Source organism: Sus scrofa, chromosome 13 (genome assembly GCF_054392235.1).
Source record: "Sus scrofa isolate SSC_HxYL_T2T_F1_AM1 chromosome 13, Sscrofa_HxYL_maternal_Yorkshire_Landrace_v2.0, whole genome shotgun sequence".
In the NCBI taxonomy this organism is placed as follows: Eukaryota; Metazoa; Chordata; class Mammalia; order Artiodactyla; family Suidae; genus Sus; species Sus scrofa.
Genome location: NC_139395.1, coordinates 222,530,189 through 222,557,712, shown reverse-complemented (window position 1 = coordinate 222,557,712; position 27,524 = coordinate 222,530,189). Strand labels below are relative to the sequence as shown.

The 27,524-nt window shown below is 65.5% G+C and overlaps 1 protein-coding gene across 2 annotated transcripts; it reads right to left on the bottom strand.

The window, feature by feature from the left end:
• Nucleotides 1-275: 275 nt before the first annotated feature.
• On the bottom strand, nt 276-24,609 carry PFKL (phosphofructokinase, liver type). Of its 2 annotated transcripts, none has more exons than XM_021071510.2 (22): nt 24,471-24,609; nt 18,860-18,933; nt 16,186-16,263; nt 15,493-15,682; nt 14,712-14,877; nt 13,920-13,964; nt 13,595-13,703; nt 11,733-11,828; nt 10,858-10,950; nt 9,339-9,464; nt 8,326-8,390; nt 7,700-7,763; nt 6,413-6,559; nt 6,012-6,082; nt 5,425-5,512; nt 4,578-4,730; nt 3,035-3,199; nt 2,646-2,707; nt 2,379-2,490; nt 1,696-1,795; nt 1,499-1,604; nt 276-864 (listed from the first exon to the last, which is right to left on the bottom strand). In XM_021071510.2, exons 1-22 carry the CDS (start codon nt 24,553-24,555, stop codon nt 717-719), a joined length of 2,343 nt encoding a protein of 780 aa, XP_020927169.1. In that variant the 5' UTR covers nt 24,556-24,609; the 3' UTR covers nt 276-716. The 2 variants fall into 2 exon arrangements, with proteins under 2 accessions (XP_020927169.1, XP_084848406.1); XM_084992280.1 differs by lacking the exon at nt 24,471-24,609 and adding an exon at nt 20,836-24,216 and having other exon boundaries at nt 18,860-19,096.
• Between the last annotated feature and the right edge of the window lie 2,915 nt (nt 24,610-27,524).

The following is a 27,524-nucleotide window of genomic DNA, read 5'->3' as shown; positions in this document are numbered from 1 at the left end:
CAAGAAAGTGGGGGTGGGGAGAGGAAGAAGAGGCCAGAGCTGTCACCCCTTAGGATGGGACAGGGGGCTCAGGTCACCCCTCAGCATGGGGGGTTCAGGTGCCCCCATGGACAGGGTGGGGCTGTGGGTCCTGGGAGGGGAGTGTGGCCGCAGAGGGTGCATGTCCCTGAGACTGGGCTGAGCCCAGAGGCAGAGAAGGACCCCAGATCTTGCCTGCCATGAGCCCACCCACCCTTCCTAGAAGGTTCCACAGGTTCTGCTTCCTGACACTGATAGCACTCCACAGTTGGGGTGACTTTATTTCTAAAAAACGTGGCAAACTCTGCGTCCACAGTGGCCAGGGCACGCAGGAGCTGGGTCACAGCACGAGACCCACCCACAGGAGCATGCCCCCCCCTTCCCACATGGAAACCCAGCCGCCAGCCCCCCGGGGCTGGGGAGGGTGCAGGGCGGGCTGGGAAGGGGCTCAGGGCCACCATGGGGTGGGGATCAGCTGGGCAGTGGTATTCAAACACGGATGTCCCCACGTGCCCCTGGACCGGAACGTGGGTGCTCTGCCCTGGGAGAGGACCGAGCGGGCCGCAGGATGGAACGGGGCCATGAGACACCGAAGCCAGGCTAGAACGCCAGGCCTTGCCTGCCCGAAGCCCACCTGCCCACAGGCCCGAGGAGGAGGGCGGAGGCAGGCGCAGGCAGGGGCGGGGCGTGGACACGCTTCAGAAGCCGGTTTCGATGCTCAGGGTGCGGCGGGTGACGTGCTCCAGCTCCCCGGACACGTAGTCGGCCATGCTGATGCGGTAGTGCGCCAGCATCTTCAGCATGAGCCGCAGGTTCAGCCACCACTGCTCCCGGGGCATGCGGTGCCTGCGGAGGGACGGGGCGGGGGCGGGGTCAGGGCGGTGCTTGTGGGGGCGGGGGCGGGGCAGGCCAGGGGGCGGTGCCTGCTGCCGTGGGACGCGCAGGCGCGGGGAAGGACGTCAGGGGCGGGGTCTGAGATGCTGCGGAGGGGGGAGTCTGGGCGGTGCCTGCGGCGGGGTCGCGTCAGGGGAGCTGCCTGCTGGCCGCGGGCGGGGCGTCGGGGGCGGGGCCTGAGGCGGGGCGGGGTCCAGCAGGGTGCCTACTCTGGCGGAGGTGGGCAGGGGCAGCTTCTCTGTCGCAGCCCCGACTCTGGCCCTACATGCCCCCCTCAGAACGCCTGGCCGCTGGCCCCTGCTGCTGCACTTGAGAGATGCTGGCGGTGCTGTGTGGGGTCCCCAGCCCCCTGCGGCCTGGGCCCAGGAGGGGCTCAGCGCAGGCTGTGCGCCCTCAGACCTGACCACTGCTGACCCCACCGTCATCCTCGGCCCTGTCAGGGGTAGCAGGAGCCTGAGGTCAGTCCTGGGCGTGGGGGTGGGAGGCCCTGTGGGGTCAGGGTTGGCGAGTGGCCATACTGCTCTCAAGTACACCCGCCCCGGGGGGCTGGGCCTGGAAGTGCACCCCTCTCTTCGGAAGGACTCACTCAAAGTCGGTGTCCTCCTTGAGCTCAGTGACCGGGCTGAAGGCCACCGCCTTCTTCTGCAGGCCGATCACGCAGGCCGAGTCGGGGGCGTTGGCAAACACCCGCCCTGTGGACACAGGCACGTGCTGAGGTCCCAGGCCAGGGCCTGGACAGAGGGCAGGTCGGACCGGCCATCGCCTCCCCTCCCCCCACGTTACCCTTGCGGTAGACTGCCCGCAGCTTCTCGGACATCCAGAGGATGGCCTTCACCCCCAGCTTGGTACCGTAGTTCCGGTCGAAGGGAGTGGGAGCTCCGCCCTGGAAACATCGTGGGTGAGGCCAGGTCCTGGCCGTCCACCAGGAGAGCCGGCGGCGGCAGCCCCAGCCCTGGCAGGAGCCCAGCAACCTGGCCTCCGCTGTGACCTCGAGGGAGCCCTCCTGGGCAATCCATCCCCTCAGCCAGCAGCACCCCCCGGCCCCTTTCTCCACCCCAAATGGGCCCTAAAAGCCACCTCCAGAGGCAAGGCAGTGGGCTGCCTCCTCATTGAGTCGGGGGTCGGGGGTCCCCCCTGGGCACTGGCATCCAGCAGGCAGGTCCTGCAGACAGTGAGCTGCCCCGGACAGAGTAGCACGGAGTCCTCACGTCTGGCTGGGAAACCCCGCAGCAGGCTTCCGCAGGGCCACCTCCCACGAGGAGGCGGAGAGGGGAGGGGCTCGTGGGCGTGGCCCCGCCCCCCCCCTCAGGCTGAGGCCTGAGCAGGACCAGCCTGGGTGGCCTCCCCTGCAGTGCCGGTGTCAGCACTCTGGTCAGGGGTGTGAGAACGGCCAGGTGCCCCGCGAGGGCGGGCACAGATGGGGCCAGGCAGTGACCTTCCAGAATCCGAGCGCCCCCACCCTGTACCTGCTGCAGGTGGCCCAGGACGTTGGTCCTGCAGTCAAAGATGCCCCTCCCCTCGGAGGAGTACAGGTTGTAGAGAAACTCCGTGGTGTAGTATTCGTGGCACTTCTCGTTTCTGGGAAGAGGCATGGGGGGCCTGAGTCTCCCCCACATGCTGAGCCCCTCTGGGCGGGGCCCCAGGCCCTCGGGAAAGCCCGCCCCCGGGCCCCCCAGCCTCGCTCCACCCAGGTGCCGCTGCCGGGGGTCCGGGAGCCGCCAGCGGAGCCTCACCGGAGCACCAGGCCCCTCTGGATGTCGGTCTTCATCTTCTCCGTCATGTGCTCCACGTTGGCCTGCGGGGGCGACACCCGGCGTCAGCGGAGTCGGGGCAGCAGCCAGCACTGCACACCCGCTCCCGCAGCCTGAGGCTGCCTGGGAAGGCGTGTTCCAGACTAACCAACACGACCCAGGTCAGCCAGCGGGGGCAGGCGGGTTGGGGGCGCCAGAGCCCTGAAGGCCGGGGGGGGGGGGGGGGGGGGGCGGGGTCACGGGCTGGGTCCCCTCAGGGGGGCCCTGGCCCCAGCCCCTCTGCCTGGCCTGCTCCCGCGCGACTTAGGAGGGGTCCCGTCAGCCCCGCCAGACGGTCTGCAGGGGGAGACACGGGCGGGGGCTCCGCTCACCTTTAAGTCCTGGATGTTGAAAGGGTCCTCGAAGACGTAGGCAGCGTCGGCCCCCACGGCGATGCCGGTCACGGTGGCCAGGTAGCCGCAGTAGCCCCCCATGGTCTCCACGATGAACACGCGGCGCTTGGTCCCCGAGGCCGACTGCTTGATGCGGTCACAGCTCTGGGGGCCGGGGGTTGGTCAGAGCCCTCCCCATGGGCTGCGGGAGCCGTGACGCCGAGGGGACCCGGGTCTCTCTCCCGAGCTGACTGAGGACGGGGAGGGGCTGGGACACGGGTGCAGCCCTCACCATGTGCCCTCCAGGCGGCCACACGCCATCGGGTCCTCAACCCGGGTGACTCTGCCCCCGGGGACAAACACCTAGCACCTAATGGGTGGAGGCCAGGGACACATGGGGCCTTCATGTTCTCATCTGCCAATAAGGAAGACACTCTTGGCACTGGGGGTCATTGAAAACAGGGGCCCAGATGACACGTGAAGCAAGTGCTCTGCAGACACTAATGATAACGTGCCACATAATAGCAATCATAACCCTGAATGGTTTCAGGAAGTTAAATAAACTTTAAACAAAGATTAAATAAATAATCGCAGAAAGAAAAATAAAACAGATAAGCAGGTTATTGGTGTCTGAATTACGAGGACAAACCCCAGATAACAAGGAACAAAGGAGAGGAAATAGCTGCAATGTTTAGCAGAGGGTCCATATCCTACCTATGTAAAGAGCACTTATAAATAAATAAGAAAATGTCCCCAGAGAAAAATAGGCAAATGGTGGGAAAAAATAATTTTTAAAAAATCCCACACATGGACAATAAATGTATAAGAAAATGCTTCCATTCAGCAGAAATCAAAGCTTCGAATGAAGACAGCCAACACTGTCCTCCCCCACCTGGCGAGGGGCGGAGGCACCAGAAGTTTCAGAGGAGCAGTGGGCCACCCACAGCCGGTGCAGATAGGGTGAATTCACAGAAAACCCCTGAGGCTCATGGGACTTCTGGGGGGGGAGAGGCTGGGGGAGGACCTCCTCTAGTCTCTCGTTTTACTTATTTTTTCTCCTTTAATGATACACAGAACCTGCTTGAGCCACCTCCCCCTCTCCAGCCTCGGACCCTCCAAAAGGGAGGTGCTGACCCCCTGGGGAAGCTGGGCTCACGTGGGGTCACCGAGGGGAGTGGGAAAATTCTAGAGGGTGGGGAAAAGGGCATGGAGCCCCGGGTGGGGTCGGCCTGTTGGGGCCCCTCCAGGAACAGGGCTCGTACTTCCCATGTCCCAGCCGGAGCCCTGGCCCCCAGAGCTACAAGCGGCTGCTCTCCTGGCTGTCCACACCACCACAGGAGTGCCCTCAGGGCGGCTGCAGCCCCGACCACTGTCACCCTCACACCCTGGTAACCCCAGGGCCACACTCCTCCCTGCCATCCTCAAAGCCCTGGTGGGCAGCCAGCTCCTGCCCACGCCCCACGCAGACAGCCAGCCTTGGTGGACCCCACAGCCTGACCCCCCGGCTCGGCAGCCCTCTGGGGGCGGCGGGTCCCATCCCCACCTCCATGGCAGCGTTGACGGCGGTGTCGGAGCCCAGGCTGAAGTCGGTGCCTGGCACGTTGTTGCTGATGGTGGCAGGGATGACACACATGACAATGCAGAGCTCCTCGTAGCGCCCGCGGGCCTCCACCAGCTGCAGCACCCCTTCGTAGGCCTGTGGGGGCAGGGGCTCAGGGCAGGTCCTGGACAGGACCCTTGGTCCTGCTCCCCGCTCTGTGCCTGGGCTGGGTGTCCAGACCCACTGGAACCCCCAGGGCCACCACCAGGTGGGCCCCACCCAGGGGCTCGGCAATCCCATCACCAGGAAACTAGATTCCAGGGAGGACAGGACGGAACCCCGCCCACCTGCCCACCTGGACCCCACCCTACTCAGGCAGCCTGCGGGCTCGGACCCTCCAGGAAGGCGCTAGGGTGGACATTGGCCATTTGCTGTGACTAAACAAGCACCCACACCCCAGCAACGTGCCCCCACCACCCAGGACGCTGCCCAGGCTGCTCTGGACCACGTAACCGGCCCGGGACTGAGGCCACTGGGCCGCTGGGCCCTCCCGCCCTGGCTGCCCCCCCATCCCCCAGCTGAGGTCGGAGCCGCCCCTCCCCCGCTCCTCCTTCACCTCCCCCCGGCCCCACACCCCTCACCCGCACCCTGGTTCCAGCGCGAACCAGAACCTTGTGAAGCCGTCGGGAGAAGGTGAAAACCCTTTCCAGTCCACACTTATCCTGGAGGCCTCATCGGGCCAGCTGGCCCGAGGTGACTTCCCGCACGTGGGGCTTCTGGAAGGGCCACCTGAGCAGCCCACGCCTGGGGTCTCCCCCACCCCTGTTTGTGCCCTGTGGCGGCCCCTCACCTCGAAGCCACCGATGACCAGCAGGGCGTGGATGTTGTAAGTGCGAATATTTTCCACAATTTTCTCCAAGTAGGCCTTGGGCAGCGTCCTGCAGGGGGAGAAAAATCAGATGAACCCGAAGCATCGCAGAGAACGCCGGGCTGGAAGCACGCATGTCCGCACTGCATCTGACTTCGGGAGCAGGCAGGCCTGGGACGTGGCAGCGTGACTCCCAGTTAGAGGTGGAAGCAGAGGTGAGGCACCCGGGGTGGGGGGCCCAGCAGCAGGCTGAGTGGCCTGGCACCCACTCAGCACCCTCACTGGGCACTGGCCTTGGCTCTCCTGCCCACCTGGCTAGAGGCTTCACTTCCTGCCCGAAGGGACACTTTCTGCAGGTGCAGAGCACCCAGGCCGCCTTCCTCTACACAGGCGACCTCAGGTGAGCGCCCAGCTAAGAAGCCCCAGGTACGAGGGTCTGTGTCCCACTCTGGACTGGCCATCAGCAAGGGGAGACCTAGCTCAGGGCCACTGGGCTGGTTCCCCTTGCACCCCACCGCCCCCAGCTGCCCACAATGGCCAGGGGTCTGGGCTGGCGGCCAGCTGCTCACCTCTTGGTCCCCAGCATGGAGCCACCACGGCCCAGCCAGCCGGCCACGTCATGCCAGCCCACTTCTTGCACCTGCAGGCAATAGAGGGAGGCACAGCCTCAGGGGGACAGGCTAGGGACGCTTGCCCGCTTGGACCTGTGCACAGGGCGACCACCTCCTGGGGGGCACAGAGGCTGTGCCAGGCACTGCCCACCCTGCCGCAGGTCCAAGTAGGCTCTCGGGGCCTGGGCTGGGCATAGGTCACATTGACTCGGCGGCTCCCCTTCCACCCAGGGAGCAGACCCACCTTTTCCAGTGTGCCCGCATCGTGAGCCACCTCTGTCCTTGTAAGCAAGCCAGGGGCAGGTCATATACTGACCAAGGACAGCCCGCCCCGCCTGCACAGACCCGGCTCCACCTACCTGGCCCTTGGCCAGGCCCTCAAAGCCGTCGTGCACGACGTACACCGTGTGGCCCTGGGAGATGCCGGAACGCACGGCCGAGCGCACAGCTGCATTCATGCCGGCCGCCGGGGCGCCCACGTTCAGGATGGCCAGAGAGAAGTTGGTCTTCAGGGAAGCGGGAGAGACAAGAGCGTGAGCACAGAGCTGGGGAGAGACGTGACCCTGACAGAAGTCAGCAGAGACAGGCTGCTGGAAAAGGGGCCCCGGTCCTAGCAGCAGCCTGGACGCTGCCCAGCGACTGGACTCCCCGGGAATGACAAACACCTGTCCTCCCGGCTCCGCCAGGCTCTGGCAAAGACCACGGAGCCGTGGAGCAGAACCCGCTTAAAACCCGCGGAGTCCTCGGCCAGAGGCAGAAGCAGGACTCCCGCCACTGTTGGAAAAGCATGGCTCGTGGGGGCAGCAGCGGCTTGGGCCACTCAGGACTCAGGGCAGCAGCACCCCAGAAAATCCCTGGAGAGCCCCATGGGTGCACAGAGAAAAGGGGCCACCGCGGCCACATAAGGACGTGCAAAGAAGCAGGTGACGCTAATTTGAACTCTGGTGTTGACTTAACCTGACACAACCAACATATCATCATCTCAGCCCCAGAGGCGTGTGAAAACCTCCTAGGGGCTCTGTCACACCAGTTTCCCCACCGCTCCTCAGAGCCTGTGTGTGTGTGTGCAGGCGCGTGTGCGCATACGGCACACCTTGCCAAGACAGCCACACCCCAAGCACTCCCCAGCCACGTGCGGCCACAGCTATGCTGGGCGGTGTGGCTCTGGTGGGTCCTGGTGACACCAGCCTGAGGCCCCAGAGGGTCACGCCCCAGCCGGTTCTGGAAGGGGATGCAGAGACACTGCTGAGCTGCCCACCCCTGACCAGCACCCAGGATAAAAGGGGGGCTGGGACGCCACTGCCCAAGACTGTCTTGTGGGACCCTTTCCTTGCCCCCATAATTCCAGAAAAAGACTCCTGCTCTCATCCTTATCTTGAAAGGAACCCGTCTCCTACAGTTTTCAGCTACTTTGGACGGTGCCACAAGTCCTGAGTTCATCTGTGGACCAGCCTTAACCCCCTCCAGCCGTTTGACAAGCGCCGGGCCCGCGAAAGCCCCAGGCTCAGGCCCAGGCTGTTTGGGAGCTGCGGGTCAAGCAGCGGCCAGCACGGCCCCCTCGGCTCACAGCTCAGGCCCCAGACAGGAAGGAAGGCGGGTCCCGGCCTCACTGGGGGGGCGCCGGCGGAGGCGCAGGCTCCCCTCACCTTCTCCTTGGAGATCTTCTGGTGCGCAAGCAGCTTGTAAATGTTCCAGTTGTTCTCAAAGCTCCTGGAAGGGAAGCCGTCATGCACCGTGCATCGCAGCCCAACAGCCCAGCCGAGCGCGGGCCCGCAGCGCCGCCTCGAAGGCACTGGACCAACCCCCACTCTGGTCGCCAGGTCCTGGCTGGGCGCCACGGCCGGGCGGCAGAGACCCCTGCGAACACGCGATCCCAGAGCCCCCTCAGCGAAGCGAGCGCCTGCATCCAGCCTGCATGGGGTGGGCAGCTCCGTGGCCCGTGGGGAAGCGCAGCCATGGGAACCAGCCCCGCGTCCCCCATCCCAGGCTGCGTCCTCCTGTGCTCTCCCCTCGCCCCACCACCCCCACCACATGCCCACCTGGCCCTCCAGAGCTGTGTCCCTCCACTGTGCCCTGCAGCCCTGCCCAGGCCCACACGGTGAAGCCACCCAGCCTGCCTCTGGGCCGCAGGGACCGTGGGCCCGTCCCTCCTGCTCGACTTCAAAGTGCCCTGAGCGGGCCCCAGGAGGGGGGGCAGAGCACCATCTACACGTGGGCACCTCCGTTGTCGTGAGCCCGCGGAGCAGACAGGCACCCGAAGCTGGGCCCTCACCTGCCCCGTAGCTGGATGGCCTCGTCGAACCTCTTCTCGTCCATGGCCTTCTGCACCTCCTTGGTCTTAGGGAAAACGAGAGGCACAGGCTGCAGGAGGCCTGGCACCCGCGGCCGAGCCCGGCTCCGTGGGGCTGCCCCTCACCTGCCTGCCAAGACTGTCACTGCCCGCAGGCGGCAGGGCTGGCTGAGGCCGAGGGGCGCCCCCGCCCAGCCACAGGGTCCTCCCTGCCCCCTTGCTCCTCCTCAACCCCCAAGGCACAGCCAGGGCCCAGCCACAAAGGGAGAGGCTGCTCCAGCCCCCAGACCCCCTTCCCAACAACAACCCACCTGCACCAAAGCTGAGCCCAGGAGAAGTCACTGCAGGAGGCCCCCTGGGAAAAGCCTCAGGAGGCCCCTCTCCTGCGCCCACCTCCCTCGGGCAGGGCCCACTCTGCCCCCAGCCACAGGGCCCCCAAACCTGCACGCCCACAGTGGCCCCTGCTCCAAGCACACGGAATGTCCCCGTGGTTCTGGCGACCCCCTCCCCTTCACCTCCCATCCTCGCGCCAGATCCCACGCTGCCCACTTTGCAAGGCCTGTCCCAGGCCACTGCCTCTGGGATGCTAAGTGACCTTGGAGCCCCCAGAATCTGGCTCCCAAGGGCTCCCTGTGCTCCCACGCCTCCTGGGGCCCAGGGTACCTTGGGGGAACCTTGGGGTGGACTCACCCCCCCCACACCCAGAGCACGGCAGGCTTGAACACCCTGAGGCCCGCTAGGGGGCAGCAACGCACCCAGGGAGCCACACCAGGAGGTGGCGACGTGTGTGTGCCACCCGCTCCATGTAACACAGCCAGAGGAACAGCAGGACCTCGAGGGGGCCAGTGGGGAGGGGGCCTGCTGGCTGGGCCCTGAGAGGCCTGCACGACAGGCAGCTCTGGGGTTCTGGGGGTGGGGGGCGCGGCTGAGCCCAGCGGAGCACAGGCCCTGGGCACCTCCCTTGGGGCCCGTCCTGGGCAGGCCACATGGCTCACCATCTGCACGCACTCCATCAGGGGCAGCCGCACAGACTGGTTCCCCGAGAGGCTGACCACGCAGGCCGGCGTGTCGGGCGTGGCCTCCAGCAGCGCCATCACCGCCTCCATGCCCATCTTGCTGCTCTGAGCGGGGAGGGGGTGCACAGGATTCAGGCAGGTGCACACCTTCCTTGGGATGCACGAGCTCTCAGCTTTCAGAGACCCCCCCCCCCGAACATACCAGAAGCTTCTAGAATAAGTGGCCCCATTCATTCTAGAAACAGAGACTTAGCACGGCCACCATCCGCTCCCCTCCAGCAGTACGCCCCGGGTCTCGGCCAGCCCTGCCAGGAGGGTGGCCCTGCACCCCGGGGTCGCAGCAGCAGGGCCAGGGCTGGACCTGGGTCTCCGGGGTTCTCCCCACTGTGCCAAGTTTCTCATTTGGGGCTCCTTTGTCACAGCTGTCCTGCTGTGTGTGCAGATGTGGGCTGATGGCAGGGGCCGGCTACAACAGGTAGGGGCTGCTGCCACGAGGACAAATCACAAATGCGGGTCCCAGCACAGCCAAGAGGAGCAGACGGTGCGTGAGACCAGGCCCAGGGTCGGCCACCAGCTCCGCTCCGTGACGCAGCGACAGGTCCCACGGAGCAGCGCCCCCGGGCCCCAGCACTGCCCAGGTGTGTGTCGGGAGCAGCCGGGAAGAAAGCTCCCGGGCCCCTCGAGAGCCCCGTGAGACCGCCCCGCTCCCGAAACCCAGTGTGCAGGTGTCGCCCTGCGGGCGTGGGGACAGCACTAACTGCTCCTCCAGCTTCACCGGTGTCCCCGAACCCTCAGGCAAGCCCGTTCTCCTGCCCCTGGGGCGACCCCAGACCCATCCTGGCACCTCCATGCTCCAGGCCTGGTGGGGGCCAGCGCTTGGCTCACTGTCTCAGACCCCTCAGGAGGCTCCTCGAGGGGCCCTCACGTGGGAGCAGTGGGCACCTGGCCAGGTCAGCAAAGCCCCTTCTGAGACCAGTGGCCCCACTACCGTGTTGGGTGGGGACGTGCTGAGGCCTCCTGGGGAAGGCTCAGTCCAGCAGCTCCCCCAGGCCCAGCACGGCGGCCCGGGCACAGCTCCCATCTGCCCTGCGGTCCCGCAGGTGACCAGGGCCTCTCATGCTGGCACCTTGCCACCTGGGGGCCATCCTGGCCCCAGACCCCGTGTGCATCTGGCTGCAGCGGGGCTGCTATACCCTGCAGAGGGTGAGAGGGAGCAGCAGACATCAGGACGACCACGGCCCACTCAGACCAGCACCCAGCCGCCAGCCCCCGAGAGCTGGGGTGTCCAGGCCACGGGCCAGACTCAGAACAATCAGACATCAGACCCGGAGGCCCTTCTGCTCCCCAGCTCCCCCCCCCCAAAGTCCTGCCAAAGCCCCACAAGAGGGGCGGGGCCGAGCTGCCAGGTCTTGGTCTCAGCCCCGTGCCCTGGCAGCAGTGAGGAAACACCCAGCACACCCAGGCGTGCACACTCCGGCCGGAGGGACGCCCCACCTACCAGGACGCGGTCGAACGCCGACGGGGTCCCTCCCCTCTGCACGTGGCCCAGCACAGTCACACGCGTGTCGAAGCCCAGCCTCTGCACCACCAGCTGCTCATCGGGACAGAGAAGGGGTCCTTGAGTTTGTCGCCCCACCCCCCACTGCCCTTCCACCCTCTCCCCTCCCCCTCCTGCCTCAGGGGATTCATGGCGGGCGCCCCCCCAGGGGACCCCCAGTTGGCCCAGGGCTCATGCTTAGAGTGTGTGTGTGTTTCCATGTGAGTGTGCAGCTGTGTATTTCCGTGTCACTGTGTGGGTGTGTTTCTGTGAGACTGGGTGGGTGTGCTTCCGTGTGAGTGTGCGTTGTGCGCCCACACGTGTCGCTGCAGGAGCTCCTGGGGGTTGGCCCCCCCAAACCCGTGGCGGGAACACAGCGCACAGAGAACGAGCAGATGGGGGCGTTCTGGCAGCGCCTGGCTGGGACACAAAGGCGAGGTGGGGGGGCAGCCAGAGAGGGGCACGGAGGCTCCCGGGGGCTGTGTCCCACTGGGGTGGGCCAGGCCTGGGGAGACGGCGGGGGAGCCGGTTCTCTGAGAACCCAGCTGCTCTGTTATGAATCTGGCAGAATGGGCAGTGGGCGACCCTGTCCCTGAGGGACATTGTTGGGGGACAGGAAGGGGCCTCCGGGGTGGGGGCTGCTCTGAATGAAGCCCGGGGACCAGAGAGCGGGGCTCCCAGCAGGCGGGGGCCGGACCTCAGCCTGGGGGCCCAGGGCCTCTCGGGGGTCCCGGCCACACCCACCCCACGTGCGGCCCTCCCCCACCGTGGGCGGAGACTGGCGACAAAGGGAGCCCCGCCCCGAGACGCCCCCGCGTGACCCAGCCCCCACTCACGTCCTTGACGTAGCGCGAGGTGATGGGCTTCCCGTGGCGGTCGATGGCGCCCTCCGCGATGATGATGATGTTGAGTCGGGACCCTCGGCTCCGCGTCTGGGTGGGAGACACGGCAGGGCTCAGCCGCCAGCCTGCAGACCCTGCCCCCGACACGGCCGCCACCCGCAAGCCCTCCCCGGGGTCCACACCGCGGGGCTCACGCAAATGACAGGCGAGGGGTGGCCTGAGGCGGGCGGGCGAGGACCCCGCCGCCCGTCCTGGATGTAGAGGTGGGGAGGGGCGGGGACCCTGGGGGCTGGGGGAGTCCTCCTCCCCTCCCCCTCCAAGTGAGAGAAGATGTCCCACATCAGCGGGGGACAGAGGCATCAGCATCACCGACTGCGGCACATGCAACGCCCTTTGGGAATTTTAAAGAGCTTTTTACTCATTTATCTCTTAACAACCATCTGTGGGATTCACTCTGATCCACCGCCCCAGGTTTGCCCCACAGCACCCCAAGAGTCTTAGAGAGAAAGATGGGATCAGAGCAGCTCCTGGGAGACCCAGATGCAGAGGGAGGGGGAACCAGGAGTGGAGGACTGCCTGGAGGAGGTGGCACTGGTAGCCAAGGGAGACAGTCGGCACTTCCCTCAGCCTCCTTGCTGCAAGCCAGGAGGAGGGCAGGGCAGAGGGGGACCCCTGCATGTGACAGGCTCAGGGACGCCCCGGGCCTGAGGGCCTCGCTCAGCGCAGGAGGGCGAGGGAGCTCAACCCTGTATCCAGGCTGCTTCCAGGAAGGCCCAGCTCCACGTTCCCAGGGACCAAGTCAAAGCCAAGGTCAGCCAGAGCCCCGCCCCCACAGTCAGGGCCACAAGGCCAAGCAGGGTACAAGGGCTCCACCCAAGAAGAGGACAGAGGCTTCTGGCCAGCGTCACCTGCTGGGCTCAGCTGGGCCTGACCCTTGTCTTCACTGGGAAAGGTTCCAGAAGCCCGTTATGACCCCTGGCCCCTCCCACTGCCCTAGAATGCAAAGCACAGGGGTGGGAGGGAGCATCACCCAGCAGTGGACAAGAGTAATGCCACTATCTCGGTCACTTGAGCACAGGGACACTAGAGAGCCAGCCCCAGGCCCGCTGGCCTCCCCATCAGGACCACCTGGACTGACCTCCCAGGCTTCCAGAACCACAGGCCCCGCCCGGGCAGCCTCCACGCTGGGCCGGCCGCAGCAGACGCTATGGGTGGACACAGCCTGTCGGGGCCCCAGACTGGGCCCCAGGGGAACCTGGAGCAAAGCTCAGGGGCTCCACTGCCTGAATCCAGACCACGGCCCTCGAACACCCTATCTGAGGGCGCCTCTCACCGCGTGCCTGGCCTCTGGTCCACCACGGAGCCCTGGCCTAGCACAGGGGCCCCCAGGCAGAGGAGCTGCCGGTTCTGTGCCAGCGCACCCAGCACCGCCCTGAGGGGCCCAGAGAGCCTGGCTCCAGTACCCTGTCCCAGGCACCCTGCTACTCCCCCGGCTGAGGCCTCGGCCCCTCGCCTGCTCCTGCTGGGGCCACTGCTCCATGTCCCCGTCCACCTGCCTAAACAAAGCCATCTCCCCCCACAGGAAGCCAGCTTGACCATGTCCCCACTCCCGCCCACTCCCCCTCGTCAGCACTGACACACACAGTAGAGGCTGGGGCAGAGGCCTGAGTATCCCCTCGGCGCCCCCTGCCCTCCGGGATGACCCCAGGTGTGCCCAGCGCGGTTAGCGCAAACCCTCTCCACTCCGCGCTGGTGCCGCCCTCAGAGGGACACTTGGCCCCCAGGGACGTCCAGCCTCTCTCGCCAGCCGAGCAGCTGGCAGCAGGGACCCTGGGAGGTGACCCTCAGCCGCTCACCTCGCCAAGCCGCTCACACATGAAGTTCTCCCAGCCGTCCTCGGGGGGCGCCTCAGGGATGAACAGCCAGTCGGCCCCCGAGGCCAGGGCGGACACCAGGGCCAGGTACCTGGAGGGGCAGCAGGGTGAGGCTGCAGCAGGACCCTGGGTCCCAGGGAGGCACAGCCCTGAGCTGCATCCAGGACTCCCCACACCCCAGCTGGCATGCCCACAGTGTTAAGTGAGCACCTGCTATGTGCCAGGCACCGTGGAGGCGCCACGGCCCTGCTCCCCACTCCCCGCCATGCCCTCCCCCGGCCCCCACCAACCAGGGCAGCCCCCTTACCCGCAGTGCCGCCCCATCACCTCCAGAACAAAAGTCCTCTGGTGGCTGTGAGCACAGAGAGGACAGAAGGCATCAGGGCCCAACCTCCCTAGGGCCACGGGGGCTGTGCCACCCACATCCCCAGCTATGCCAAGGGTGTGTGCGGGGACAAAGAGGACATAGGAGCAGCTCAAGGACAGCAGCCCTTGTCACTCCCAGGGCAGCCAAGTCTCTGTGCTACGAGCACCTCTGTCTTGGGCTCCCAGCCAGCTGCAGGCCACGCACCCTGCCCGGCCTGGCCGGCACTAGCCCGTAGCCTGAGGAACCCCTGCGGGCTGGACTGTCACCCCAGGGCCACAGGCTCTTGTCAGAGCCAGCTGGGGGAAACCACAGCCCCTTTGGCGGGGTGGGGACCAGATCCCCAAACCTCTTCGCTCAGCCCCCTGTGCATCAATCACCCCCAACTGGGGATTTAGGGCAGCAAGCATGGATTCTAGGGACCGAATGACACTGATGTGTCCCTGACTCTGCAGCGTGGGGTTGCCCCGCCCCCCCCAGGAGGCGGAGTCCTGAGCTTGCCCCCCACCCCACCCTGCCGCCCGGCAGGCGCGGGGTCCCCACCCCCCCACCAGGAGGCGGAGTCTCCTGAGCTCGGCGCCCCCGCAGCCGGGCGGGGCGGGGCCTCGCTCACCTCTGGGCGGGGGCTGACTTTGCCCCCCCCACCCCCCACCCCCGCAGCCCGGCAGGCGCGGGCCCCCACCCCCCACCAGGAGGCGGGGTCTCCTGAGCCCGGCGGGGCGGGGCCTCGCTCACCTCTGGGCGGTGGTGGTGATGGCGTCGATGACCTCCATGATGCGGTGCAGGGCCGAGTCGGTGCCGATGGTCATGTCGGTGCCGCAGAAGTCGTTGTCGATGGAGCCCACCAGCCCGGCGATGCTCAGGTGTGAGTAAGTCTGGGCCGTGCTCTCTGAGATCCTGCCTGGGATGGAGGAGCCGGCGGCTGCAGCCTCGGGGGCCCCCATCACACAGCGCTCGAGACCCCATCCTTGCCCTCACCCGGCCCACCCGGCAGCGCAGCCCCGCAGGTCCCCGGCTCCCCCTCCCCAGGCCCTGCAGTGGGGGGCGGGGGAACAGCGGCTGAACCTCCGATGCCCGTGCAGGCCCGTCACCCGACCCGGAGACCTCCGGGGGGGCCCCTGGAGAGAGCACCCCTCGCCTCCGGGTCCCCCACGAGCTGCACACGAACTGACAAAGCCCACCGCTGACACCTCAGGACAAGGCGTTTGATGTTACCGAGTTGTACCTATTACACCTCTGCAGACGGCGCACCCAGCCGCCACCCGAAAGGAGCCACATGGCGCAGGTGGGTCAGCCCGGCAGCTGCCGCCCAGCACCGCCTGCAGGTCCCCAGAGCTCAGGCTCCAACCTTCTCACTCCTGCCCAAACCCAGGCTTTCAGCTCCCAGAACCATCCAGACTCGGCCTGCCGCTGGTCTTGGCCAGGCCCCCTCCTGGCCCGCGTCTCGCCTGCCTCTGGCCCTTCCTGTGCCGGCCCGAGCCGCTCCGTCCAGGCTCCAGGCGGGGCGCCGACCCACCTTCGCTCACCAGCTCCGCCAGCAGGCTGCCCCACTCGCTGCGGAAGATGTTGGCTCCCGTGAGGCTGCCGTCCCCGCCAATGACACACAGGTTGGTGATGCCACGCTGGACTAGGTTGTAGGCCGCCGCCAGGCGCCCCTCCCGCGTGGTGAAGGCCTTGCAGCGGGCGCTGCCGATGACCGTACCGCCCTGCACGGAAGACGGGGAGCCTGGGCCAATGCGGCACCAGATGGACCCTGGCACCCGGCAGCAGGGGGCGGGGGGCCCGGAAGAACTGAGGGTGGGGGCTGAGCCGGCCGGGTGCTCCGCCCCGGCCCCCGCCCTCGGGAAGTAGGATGACGTGAGGGGAGGGGGCGCTGAGAGGCTCGCCTCCCACTGAGCATCCTCCCCCCACCCCAGGGCCCGCAGCTGCGGACTGAGAGTGAGCTTCCCTAGCAGAGACGGCCCAGGCCACCCCACCCACGGGACCTCCAACCCCTGTGACATCCCTCCCCCCGACCCCAAGGCAGCGGGATGACAAGGCCAGCCTGGAGCAGAGCCCCCGCGGGATGGGGTGTGCAGCTGTGTTCCCTCTGTCCCTCTGTGTGTCTGTGTGTGTCTCTCTGTGTCTGTGTGGATGCCTATGTGTGTGCCTGCGTGCACGTCCCAGTGCGCGCGCTCACAGCAGTAAGCGCCGCGGGCACAGGCCTTACCAGCTGGATGATGTTGGAGACGCTGAGCCAGTTGGCCGGCTTGATGTTCTCGCCTCCTTCCACGAGGCCCTCATAGCCCTGAAACCGAGGGGGCAGGTGTGACACGGGCGCCACAGCAGCCAGAGGGCACGGCGGACAGAGCAGGACAGTGGGCCCAGGGTCTTGACCACCGAGGCCCCTCCACCCCAAGGGCCTGGGGGTACAAAGCCAGGGCCAGGGCTGCCCGGGGAGAGGCTGAGGCACACGGACGGGCCTCCCGGAACACCCCGTGCAGGGCCTGCAGGGAGGTTTATTACAGAGCGTGACTCGCTCGGCCAAGGGCACCTCTCACAGGTGGCCCCTCTGATCAGTGCCCGAGAGCCATGCCTGGGTCACTGCATGTGGGTCACCGTGCCCAGCTCAGAACCAGAGCCAGCCCAGTGCCCAGCGGCACCTCGGCCCTGCCAGGACCCTCCCCCAAGAGGCCCCTGCTGCCCCGCCCCCCAAGGGCACTGATTGGATGCGGAAATGAGAGGGGCGTGCCCAGCGCCCAGCAGCCACTCTGCACCTGGCCTCTTTCGCTCAGCCAGGCGTCCTTGGGCGCCCCACGTGGCCACCTGCAGCTGCGTCTGTGCCCCCTGCTGTGCGGGGTCCCCTGTGCCTGCCCAGTCATGACCTGTGCACTGTTGACAGCCCTTCCGGAGGGACCCGATCGGGGCTGCTGGAAATAATGCTCCTAAGAACACTCTGGCCTCCTGGGGCAGGACACCTGGGTCACCGGGTGTGCGACCAGCCACCAACGGCCCTCACTCGGCGCCCCCGGGTGCTCGCGGCGACCCCGTCCATCAGCAACGCAGCCAGGGGCTCTGGGCGCTCCGCCCCCGCCGCCAGGCCGTGCTGGTCTCCAGCCCAGAGGCTGCGTGTGGCCCTACAGGTGGGTCTTCCCTGAGCTTCCCTGACAACCACATGCTGTTTCCCTATGACATAAGCCACCTGGACAGCTCTGTGAGGGCTGCCCTTTCAAGGGTCCCGCCTGTTTCTTCACCGTGGCCGGCCCCTTCTTATCAGCAGGAGAGCATTTTATACAGTTTGGATAATAATCTTCACAAACAGTGAAAGCTGAGATGAAAGGGCCGCCTCCTCCAAGCAGCCCTCCCAGCTCCTCCAGCCCCTCCAACAAGGCAGCCACGAGGCACTGCGCCTGCCTTGGGCTCCGCCCAGGGCATCTGATCTGTGACTCACCTCCTCCGTTCCCGCCCTGGTCATCGGATCTGCACGTCCTGGGCGGCAAGGGCTGGGGGGCTGGGGGGCAGGGGGCGAGGGGTCCCACCCCGGGGCTGGGGGGGAAGCAGCACTGGGAGAAGGGTCTCAGGGCCAGAGGACAAGGCCCCACCATCAAGCTGCCTTCTCCAGTTCAGGCCAGGCCTGGTCCCCCTCTCTCCCTCTCTGATTAGGAATTCGGCCACTAGGAAACACACCAGCCCCAATGCCACCACCACCTCCGGCAAAACAGGAGAACAACCTGAAAATCCAGATACTGCCCAGAACCGGCAGCTCCAAGACAGGCAGCACTCAGTCTACAAAAGCCCAGCCAAGAGCCAGCCTCGCCCCGGCCCCACTGTGCACCCCAGCCGTCCCCAGAGCCCCAGTGAGGCTGGTTTCCCAGCTCGAATCAGTCTCAGATACAACCCTCCTTTCCTGGCCTGGGAACCTTCTAGAACGTCTCTGCACACCTCCATCCACTTCGAGTCATCCCCTCCTGCTTCCCTCCTGAAAAGCGCCTTCACCTCCAGTGTTGCAGGAGCTTTTGGCCCCAACTTCCCCGCTTCACAGAAGGGCCCGGGGGTTGTGGAGGTGACGGGTACACCTGTCACAGGGGTGCAACCTCCAGGAGCCGGGCCCCAGACCCACCCTTCCTTGATTGGAAGCCACTGTCCACAAACCCAAGAATCCCACCCTGCCCGTTTGAAGGTTCTAGACCACCATCAGGGCGTGGGTTCCATCTGCCCAGCTCCCAAGGCCGCGAGTCCCCAAACACCCTCTAAAGCTCTGCAAGGCCCCAGCCTGGTCTGAGGGTCTGCATCCCGCAGGAGGGAAGGGCCCGCGGAACTGCCCGCCCATGTGTCCATGCAGACAGCGGAGTACACCAAGGGCCTGACCTGGGCTGCGGGAGGGACAGGGAGGCGGGCACGCCCAAGGCGCGAGGAGGGAAGGTCTGGGGAGCAGAGTGGCCTGCGGTTCGCTTGGTTCTAGTCAAGAGTGAGAACAGAGTAATGACCCAGCTCTGAAACAGGGACGAAGCCGGGGGCACCAGCTTCAGCCAGAATGCAATAGAACAAGGAAGCTCTTTGCTGCTGTCGCCAGGGTCACTCGGTTTAGGTGACAAGGGTGCAGGAGGGCTGGGGATCGGAGGACAGGTGGGTGAGAGCCCAGGCCTCAGACAAGGACCGCAGCTTCACGCCCTCCTCCCTCTCAAGGGACATGCCCGCCCGCTGGCAAGGACCCAGGCTGGAGGCCGGGCTGCCCGCCCACACCCGAGGGCAGGGCCGGCCCCGCCCCGTCCGTCCTGCGCAGCTTCTCTCTGGGCTGGGGCCTCAGGGACTGAACCATGACCAACGACCACCACGGTGGGACAGGGTGGGACAGGGTGGGCCGCCCCCCCCCCCCGCAGGCGGAGCCAGGACGCGCCCCTTACCTCGCAGATGAGGAAGACCTTGGCCCCCACGTAGATGCCCATGCGCGTGACGGCTCTGACGGCGGCATTCATGCCTGCGAGCGAGTCGGGGAGACGCCCGTCAGTGGAGGCGCGGCGTGTTGGGCCCCGGCTGTCCCTCCCCGGGTCTCGGGGGTGCCCAGCCAGGAGCCTGCATCCAGCACGGGATGAAGCCCCAGCGTCACTTCAGCTTCCGAGCATTGGAAATGAGCTGGCGCCCTGGGCCTGACTCCGCGTGCACCTGCCTGCCACGTTGTCCAGCCTCATCCTCGCCCACGCTCACCCTGGGCCTCTGCTGCTCGGTGCGGCCCCCTCCCCAGCCCACACGGCCAGGCCCTGACCTGGGGGATCTCAGCAAGGCAGGCACGTGGGCCCAAGGAGAAGAGGGGGCAGCCCCCTTCCAGCCCCCAGCCGCTGCCGGACCCCCGCCACCCCTCTGGAGGACAGATCGGGGAGCACACGGCAGGTTAGCCCTGGGGCCGTGAGCCCCCTCCCCACCCGGGGGCCTGGAGGGCCGGCTTTGAGGGACAAGGAGGCAGGCAGTGCCCCTGGGGCCAGGGTCCGGCTGCTGGAGGGTCTGGCGGCCCCAGGCAGTGTAGCTTGTGGGCGGCACCCCTGCCCCCCGGCCTGCACACACACACCTGGCCACCAGGCTTGGCGGGTCACCTCTTCCCTGTCCCCTGGCCCCAGTAGCTGCCCCACCTACAGCAGCTGCCCCGTACCAGCCGCTTCCTGGAAAGGTGACATTCATGGGGCAGGAGGGGACAGCTCATGAGAAGTGCTCAGAAGCGCCGAGAGGAAGCTCAGTCTGCCTCCCTCGTGGTCAGTCCTGAGACAGAGACCCACCGAAGGCAAACATGTCCCTGAGGTCCCTCCATGGGGGCCTGTCCCACTGTGTGCCTGGGGCCTGGCACAGAGTCGGGCTCCCAAGGCACCGACAGAAGCCCTGTGGGCAGCAGCACGAGACACAAGAGGCACAAGCACCAGCCGTGGCCCCTGCAGTGGTCCTGCCGCGGTCTGAGGGTGGGACTCGGCCTTGCCCGGGGAGCAGGCCTCCAGGGGGCCCCGGGGCCAGGGCTGCCGCTGCTGCGGGCCTGGAGGACGCCAGGCCAGGTAGCCGTGGGCGGCCCTGTGCGGGCACCAGGGTGGCCCAGCCCCCACACCCATGGCAGCCTGGCGAGCACCCGGGCGGGGGCCCAGGGAGGGCCAGGGAATGGAATTGGGGACTTAATGATGTGCCCCAAACCTTCTCTCCCGTCACAAAAGAGACCAGCCGTTCAAGACCCAGAGGCCGGCGGGTCCCCCCTCCTGACCCTGGCCCGTCTCCAGGCCTGGGTCCCAGCCTGATGCGGGGGCTGGGCCGGGTCACAGAGGTGAACTGTGCTTGGTCCCGTCCTGGCGACCACTCCTGCTCCCCGTGCCTTCCCGGCGGCCTGGCCCAGAGCAGAGCACACACACCTGGCCCGGGTGTGTCCCTAAGGCTCTGAAGGCCTTTCCCTGGAGGAGGCCCGCCCTCCCCACCCCCTGAGCTGGCCCAGGGGCAACGCCCATCAGCTGCAGGAGTCCCGTCGCCTCCAGCGTCCCTTGAAGCATGTGTGGTCCACAGGGTGACTCTCGACCTTGACCCTGGTTCCATGGGTCTCACCCTGTCCCCAGCCTGGAAGGCGGGCCGTGGGGAGCAGGCACCCGGGGCTGTAGAGCGGATAGGACCTTGGGAAGCTCCCACTCCCAGGAACCCGGCCGGGGGCACTCGCCACTGTCCCCATTCTGCTGATGAGGAACCGAGGCCCCAGGGTGGGGTCAGGGGAGCTGCTGGAACCCCAGCGGGGGAGGGCAATGCCAGGATGTACCCAGGGTGAGCTGCCCTGTCCCCACCTGGCAGCTGAGGCTCCTGCTGCCGGCCATCCAGGCCAGGGGCTCCTGGGACGGGGGCACCAGACGGGCCCTGAGCTGGCCACGCTCACACTCACAGTTCTCTGCCTTTAGCAAGAGAACTCCACTTCCAAAGAAATCATAAATGTCTCATGTCCCCCAAAGGGATGGAAGTGGGGGCGCGGAGACTGAAGTTAGGTTCAGGAGCCCAGACAGCGCGCCCCGACACCCCCATCCAGCTGGGCCGCCCCGGAACCGGGATGTGAAGGGGCAGAAAGTCCTGATGCCTGAGGTCAGGGGGCTGCGAGCTGTGCCCTCCTCGCCCCTCCTGTCCTCACGGGCGGGGATGGTGAGTGAGCTGAGACACCCACAAGCCCGCCAGCCCAGCCCCCAGCAGGCCTGCAGAAGCGTTCAGCCGCCCCACGGGCCTTGGCCAGCCCGGGCTTGTCCCTCTCAGGCACCTGCCTCCCCTGGCCGCCCTCGCCGGGGTGCAGCCACTGTGGCCTCGCTGTGGGCCTGCAGTCCAAGCCCCACCTTTGGCAGCAGGAGGGAGGCCAGCAGGTCCGGATGGGGTGAGGAGAGGGCAGAGGGGAAGGGCAGTGGCCAGAGACCCAGGCCACGATCCAACACAGAGGTCACAGCCTTCCTGCTGGCCACCCAGTAGACTTGTCCACAGCCCCAGGGACAGCAAAGGGCCCCAGGCTTAGGGGGCTGCTTTGTCTTGCCAAAGAGAACAAATGACCATATTACTGCAAAACTCTTGAATCTTAGATCGGGCTTGTGGCTGCTGCCATGGAGATGGACGCCCAAGGGCGTGGGCTTCCCTGTAAACCGCTATCAGCTGCCTTTCTAAGAGGGCTTCTTTAATTTCCCTTTAATCTGCTTTTCTTTCTTAAAATAAACCCTGGGCAGCAGCCACAAGCCCCACAGGTCAGAGGAACAGGCGTGAGGCCGCAGCCACCAGCCGATGACCGCCCCTGGACCCCTCGACACTCGACCCTTAACCTTTGACCTCTCCACCCCGACCCTCCGCCCTCCAGAAGGCCTGCAACGGATGACTTCCTGTTGGAGGAAATGGACCCACAACCAAACTGATGTCTGGGTGGGTGCACCTGCCCCTAAGGTGACTGTGTCACCATTAGTTTCTGGGAAAACAAAACGTCCAAGAGAGACGTGGTCCCGGAGGACACGGGGCCCGGCAGGTGTGCCCTTCACCATCGGGGGACACGACGACGCGGCAGCATCCTCACCAGCAGATACCGGGCGGCGCTGCCCACACGCATACCCCGGAGAGGCAGGAGCTGCGGGCTTGGGAGGGACGGGGAGCGGGTGGATGGAAGCGGGGGCCGGTCACCTTTGCACAAAGAGACATCCTCGAAGTGCCTTCCCTCAACCCACAGGCACTGACCCTCGGCCAACAGGAAGTGCGGGGGACACGCTTCCAGGCTGGAAGCTGCCGCAGGAACCTGCCAGAGCGCTGGCCCTGCCCACTGCCCATGGTTTACAGAGGGAAACTGAGGCCCGAGGGCCGAGCTCAGGGCAAGCGGCACAGCTGGTTGAGGGCAGCCCGATCAGGACGGGGCTGGCCTCCCGCCATCAGCCTGGCTGGTTTCACTCATTCCAACCAACGCAGACATTGGCGTCTGGGAAGAAGGGACAGCAGACTGGGTGCCCATTCTCTACGGCTGCCCCAGCTCTGTGCACGTGGGAGGGCACACGGGGGAGGGTCCACGTGGCACCATCGGGTCCCTAGAGGCCAGCCTCCATTTGGAAGGGGGCCCAGGGGCTCAGTGGGGGCCCCGAAGGAAGACTGAGTCCCACCGTCTGGGGCCAGTTCCCTGGAGCGGAGCTGGCGAGAGTGAGCGGGTGCAGGGCGGACACTCACTGGCCGCCTTCAGAACTTACGAAACAGACAGGCTCCCTTCCCAGCTGGCCCTGCATCTTCCTGCAGGCGCGGCCCGAGCCCTAAGCTGGGGGAATTTGCAAAGGCTTCCTCCCTCACGGCCCCAACAAGAGAGCCGTGGTCACTGCCCCAGGGTCTGGGGCAGCGAGGGCACCACAGGAGGTGGAGCAGCCAAGGTCAGCCCAGACGGCAGTGCACTGACGGCCGCACTCCAGTGCGTCCAGGAAGCGCCGCCCGGTCTGTGTCGGGCACCAGAGCTGGGCAGGACGAGTGGAGACCCACAGGTCAGGCAGGCTCTGCCTTCAGCTGGCCCGCCTGCCATGGGTTCCTTCCTCCCCGGCCCTTCAGCAGCCCCCACTGAGGCCACATCCTGTTAGGTTCGTGCCAGGGGAGCGGGACACACCACCCAGTGGGCTCTGTGCCGCCACCTAAATGCATGTCCTTATGCTTCCCAACCCCCCACCCAGTGCCGGCGTCATCGTCTCCATGGTGCAGACAGGAGACTGGGGCGAGACCCCTGTGCCCAGGCAAACCCAGGCCTCCCTGGAGAGGCGGGGCCTCCCTGGAGAGGCGGGGCCAGCCCCCTCAGGATGTCTGCCCTCCACACACCCGGCCCTTCCTGGGCTCCAAACTCACAAGATGATGCTTGCCCAAAACCACCCTCCAAGCCTGCTCTCCTCAGGCCCCGTGGGCCCCCCGGCCACATTCTAAGAAAAGCCCCACTGCCAGCAACAGGCTGCAAGCGCTCCAGCCACGCGGGTTGCGGACGTGCAGCAGAGCACAGTGCCCGCCCGCCAGGCCGGGTCCAGAGGGCTGAGCCCTGCGCAGGCCGGCGGGATGCAGGCAGCGCTGATTCCTCCGGCCTCCTGGGCTGGCGCCCTGGTGAAAGCCCCTCCCTCCTACCTCTTCCCTCTTGGGGGGGAGCAGGGGCTCAGGGCCTGCGGCAGGCCCAGGAGGTGTGTGTCTGCGCTTTCTGATCTGGAGGGAGGCAGACCAGGCCCAGCCATGAACACTGAAGGTGCCGGCTCTCTCCCTCCCAGGCAGGCCTGCCTCCCGGGCTATGTCAGGTCTCTCTCTGGGTTCCAGGAGTGCGGTGCGGCCATGCGGCCAGGCACAACAGGTGCCGCCCTGGCCATCCCAGGCAGAGGCGCTGGAGAGCAGCAGTCTGACCAAGACCAGGCCTCCAGGAGGGGCCGCCTGGAGGGGCACTTGCCCAGCTCTGCCAGGTCCTGGCTGTAGGGCGCAGGGCAGGCCACGAGGAAGGCCACAGTCTTTGGCTCCCCATGTACCAGGGGTCGAGAAGAGGGCCGCGCTAAAGAAAAATGCCCCAGAGCCACCCTGGAAGCTGGTTTGGGGTTAACCCTATGCCCCCAGGTCGTGTTTCAGAACCAGGAAGAGCCGGGTTCTCCCGGCCTGCGGGGACCTGCCCAGCCTTCCGAGGCTTCCGCGCAGCGTGGCCTCCAGGAAAGGCGGTGGCGGTTCCTGACCCCGCCACCGGGAAAGGGCGCAGAGAGCGACCGGGGGGCAAGAGCGCCCTGTCCCGGCCGCAGCCGGCCGCACAGACACACCCCCGGCGGGCGGGGCGCAGAGGCCGTGGTGGGTGGCACGTACGCGGGCCCGGCGCGTCGGGGCGGGTGCAGGACTGGAATGGGGACCCGGACGGGGGCACGAGGACTGGGAGAGGGCGGGAGGCGGAGCCCGGCTGGGGCACCGGCTGGCCGCGCGCCTCAAGTGCTGGTCGAGGGTGGCCAGCGCGCCCCAGGGGCCCGGGGAGCACACCCGCTGCCCGCGGGCGACCGGCGGCGCGCCAGCACCCACCTTGCGCATCGCCGCCGCTGGTCAGCACGCCGATGGCCTTGCCGGCCCCCGACGTGCGCAGCTTCTCCAGGTCCACGGTAGCCATGGCGCCGCCGACTCCGCCGAGCTCGCTCTCCCGCCCCGCGCCGCCGCTGTCGCCAGGCCCGCCCCGCGCCCTGCGCCCCGCCCCGGCGCCGTGTGAGGTCACCGGTGTCCACGCCGGCGGGGCAGCGGGGGCGGAGCGCGGGGCGGGGCCGACGTGCCTGCGCCACCGCCCCCGGTCGCAGGCGCGCACCCCGGGTACCTGCGCAGCGGGACTGCGCCTCCTGCCGACCGTGCCAGCCTCCTCGGCCACGTTTCTAAACCTGCTCCGTCTAACAAGTGGGGAGCGTTTAGGGAGGGGCTGTCGGTCACAACTTGTGGCCAAGCTGGTCAAGCACGGTGGCCAGACCAGAGGCAAGTCGGGGCGGCCAGAATGTGTCCCTCTGCCAAGCGCTGCCTGCCTGGCTCCTCGGAGAAATTTGTCTTTCTGGGCGCCGGTCTGTTGCAACTTTGTTCCTTACACGTGACCGCCCTCAAGCTTTAGCTGAAGGCCCACCCAGAGGCGTCTGACTGAGATGCAAAAGGAATTAAGAGGCAAACCCGTCAGCATTCATTCATTCATTCATTCAGCTGTCACTCCAGGCAATGTTGGCTGGACCCTTGGAAAACTTGCACACTTGCAGCGCCTGGGTTGGGGGGAACCTGGGGTGGGGACCTGAGTCCGGGCGGTGGGCTCTACTTTGGCTGGTCAGTGGGGGAGTCACTCGGAGGGATGGAGCCCCTCCCCCATCCAACCCGCCCCTAAGTGGGGAGCCTGCGCAGTCACAGGAACACATTTGACCCCTGCTCTCCATAAGCCTGGTCACTGGCGGGAGGGTACCCGTGAGCCAGATTGGGGGCTGCAAGGAAAGGCACCCATCCTGACCCAGGGCTGGCAGTGGGTGGGGCCCACTAGGAGGCTGGTGGGGATGCAGCGGGTGTGTTCTGTTTCTTGAGCTGAGCGGTGACACAGGTGTGTTTGCCTTAGGAAAATTCAGCAAGGCTATGAGTTGGGCTTTGCGTGTGTTATATTTGTTCTTTATATATGTTACATTCTAATACGAAGTTTACCTAAAACTATTCCACTGTAGGGGGAGAGCAAGTGGGAGGTGTTGGAGAGAGAGAATTTCTGTTCTGCAGAAATTGAGCGCGTCCCAGAGCCAGCCGTCCAGCCGGTGCCAGGAGTTACTCACTCCGTAGCGTACACTCACACTTGGCCGAGAGGTGGACTTTGCTAAGAGTTCTTATCATGAGTAACAACAGATGTTTCTTACATTTTGACAGAAGGGAAAGAGGGACCTCATCACTTCCGCGTGTACCAAGTCAGGCACGGGTAAGAATCTGGGCGCTCGACTGACCTTCTGGCCTCAGGTTGAGAAGACGGGAGGGCTGCAGGGGTTCTGGGGGAAGACAGCCCACTTGGAATTGTCTGTGCCCTCAGGAGCCCACCCCTGCCTTGGGGTTGGCGGGCAGTGGCCCTCGCCATCAGGTGCACAGCTGTCATCCTGGGATCTCTGTCTCCATCTGTCTCCCTGCTGAGTCTCGTGGCCACCAGCCCCCACGTCACCCTCCCTCATCTGGGGGGGGGGGCGTGTCCACCAGGAGCTCCCTAAGAAAGGGCATCACGTTTCTGCACGTGTGAAATTGGTCTTACTCCACCCTGGTACTTGATGAAAGACTTGCTATGTCTAGAAATTCAGGCTAGAAGTCATTTTCCTGCAGAATTTTGGTGTCTCCCAGCGTTCCTTTCTTCCGGGATTGCTAGTGAGAAATCAAAGTCACTCGATTCCTCACTGTTTGCACAAGACCCGATAGTTCCTCCCTAGAAGCTTGCAGAACCTTCCTCTCCCAGGGGCAGTAAATTTCCACAGGAAGTGCCTTGCATGGGTCTGTTCCCAGCTCCCTGCCCACACATGCTGGGTCCCGTGGAAAGTAACATAATGTCTTTTCCATCAAAGGAAACCTTGGTGACTCCATTTTGCTGAAATGCCTTCCTGCGACCCCACCTCCTTCCCATTTCTCCCAGTAACAATCTGTTTCAAATTAGCCAATGGGAAGCATGTGCGCCCTGACCTGACCCATGGGAAGGGGACAGGTGCATCACCTGCGTTAGGGAGAAATAGAGGAGGGTCCTTTGTTTGGCGCGTGCACTTTTTGGAGTGCCTGTGCCCTTCTGCGGAAGTAAGGAACCTTGTCAAGGTCTCCCCGTGTGCATGTGTCTCATTTTTCGACACTAACGATCCGAGCCATGTGCCCAACAGTCCTTTTGTTTGTTTGTTTTTCACCCTGCCATGGCACATGGAAGTTCCTGGGCCAGGGATTGAACCAGCCCTGGCCAGAGCAGCAACCCGAGCCACTGCAGTGACGATTCCAGATCCTTAACCCACTGTTCCAGAAGGATGCAGCCGCATGCAGAGAGGGCAGGGATCCAACTCTGGGACTTTTGATCACAACAGCACGTGTGTCCTCTCTGGGACAAGTCCCTGCACTACTACTCCCCTGAGGACTCCCTCTCTGTCTTTCCTGTCACTCTTTCTGCAACTCCTGGTACATGCACTTCGGACCTCCCAGCTGATGGCCTAGACAGCTTTACTTTCTATTTCTGGAAAGTCTTAGCTTTCTTTTCCTATTTTATGACTCGTTTTTACTCTGCATTCAGAAAGCTTTATTTAGCTTTGCTATCCCAACCTTGTGTAAAGTTCTCCATTTCTGCTGTCATGGTTTTGCTTTCCAAGAATGGTTGTTGCTCTCGAAATGTTCCTTTTAACTGAGTCTTATTCTTGTTTCATGAATACAGAGCCTACCTCCCCAAGAATCTTCTAGTTTTATTTGATTTTTTTCACTTTCATGCCTCCTTTCTGCATCTGTTTTTGTCCACCCCACTTTCTTTCTTTCCCTTGGTCTTGGTCTCCGCCATTCTAGAAGCCTCCTTTCATGTCTGGGAACCCTTGGCTGTCTGTGCTTAAGAGGCAGAAATTCTGAATGTCACAGGCC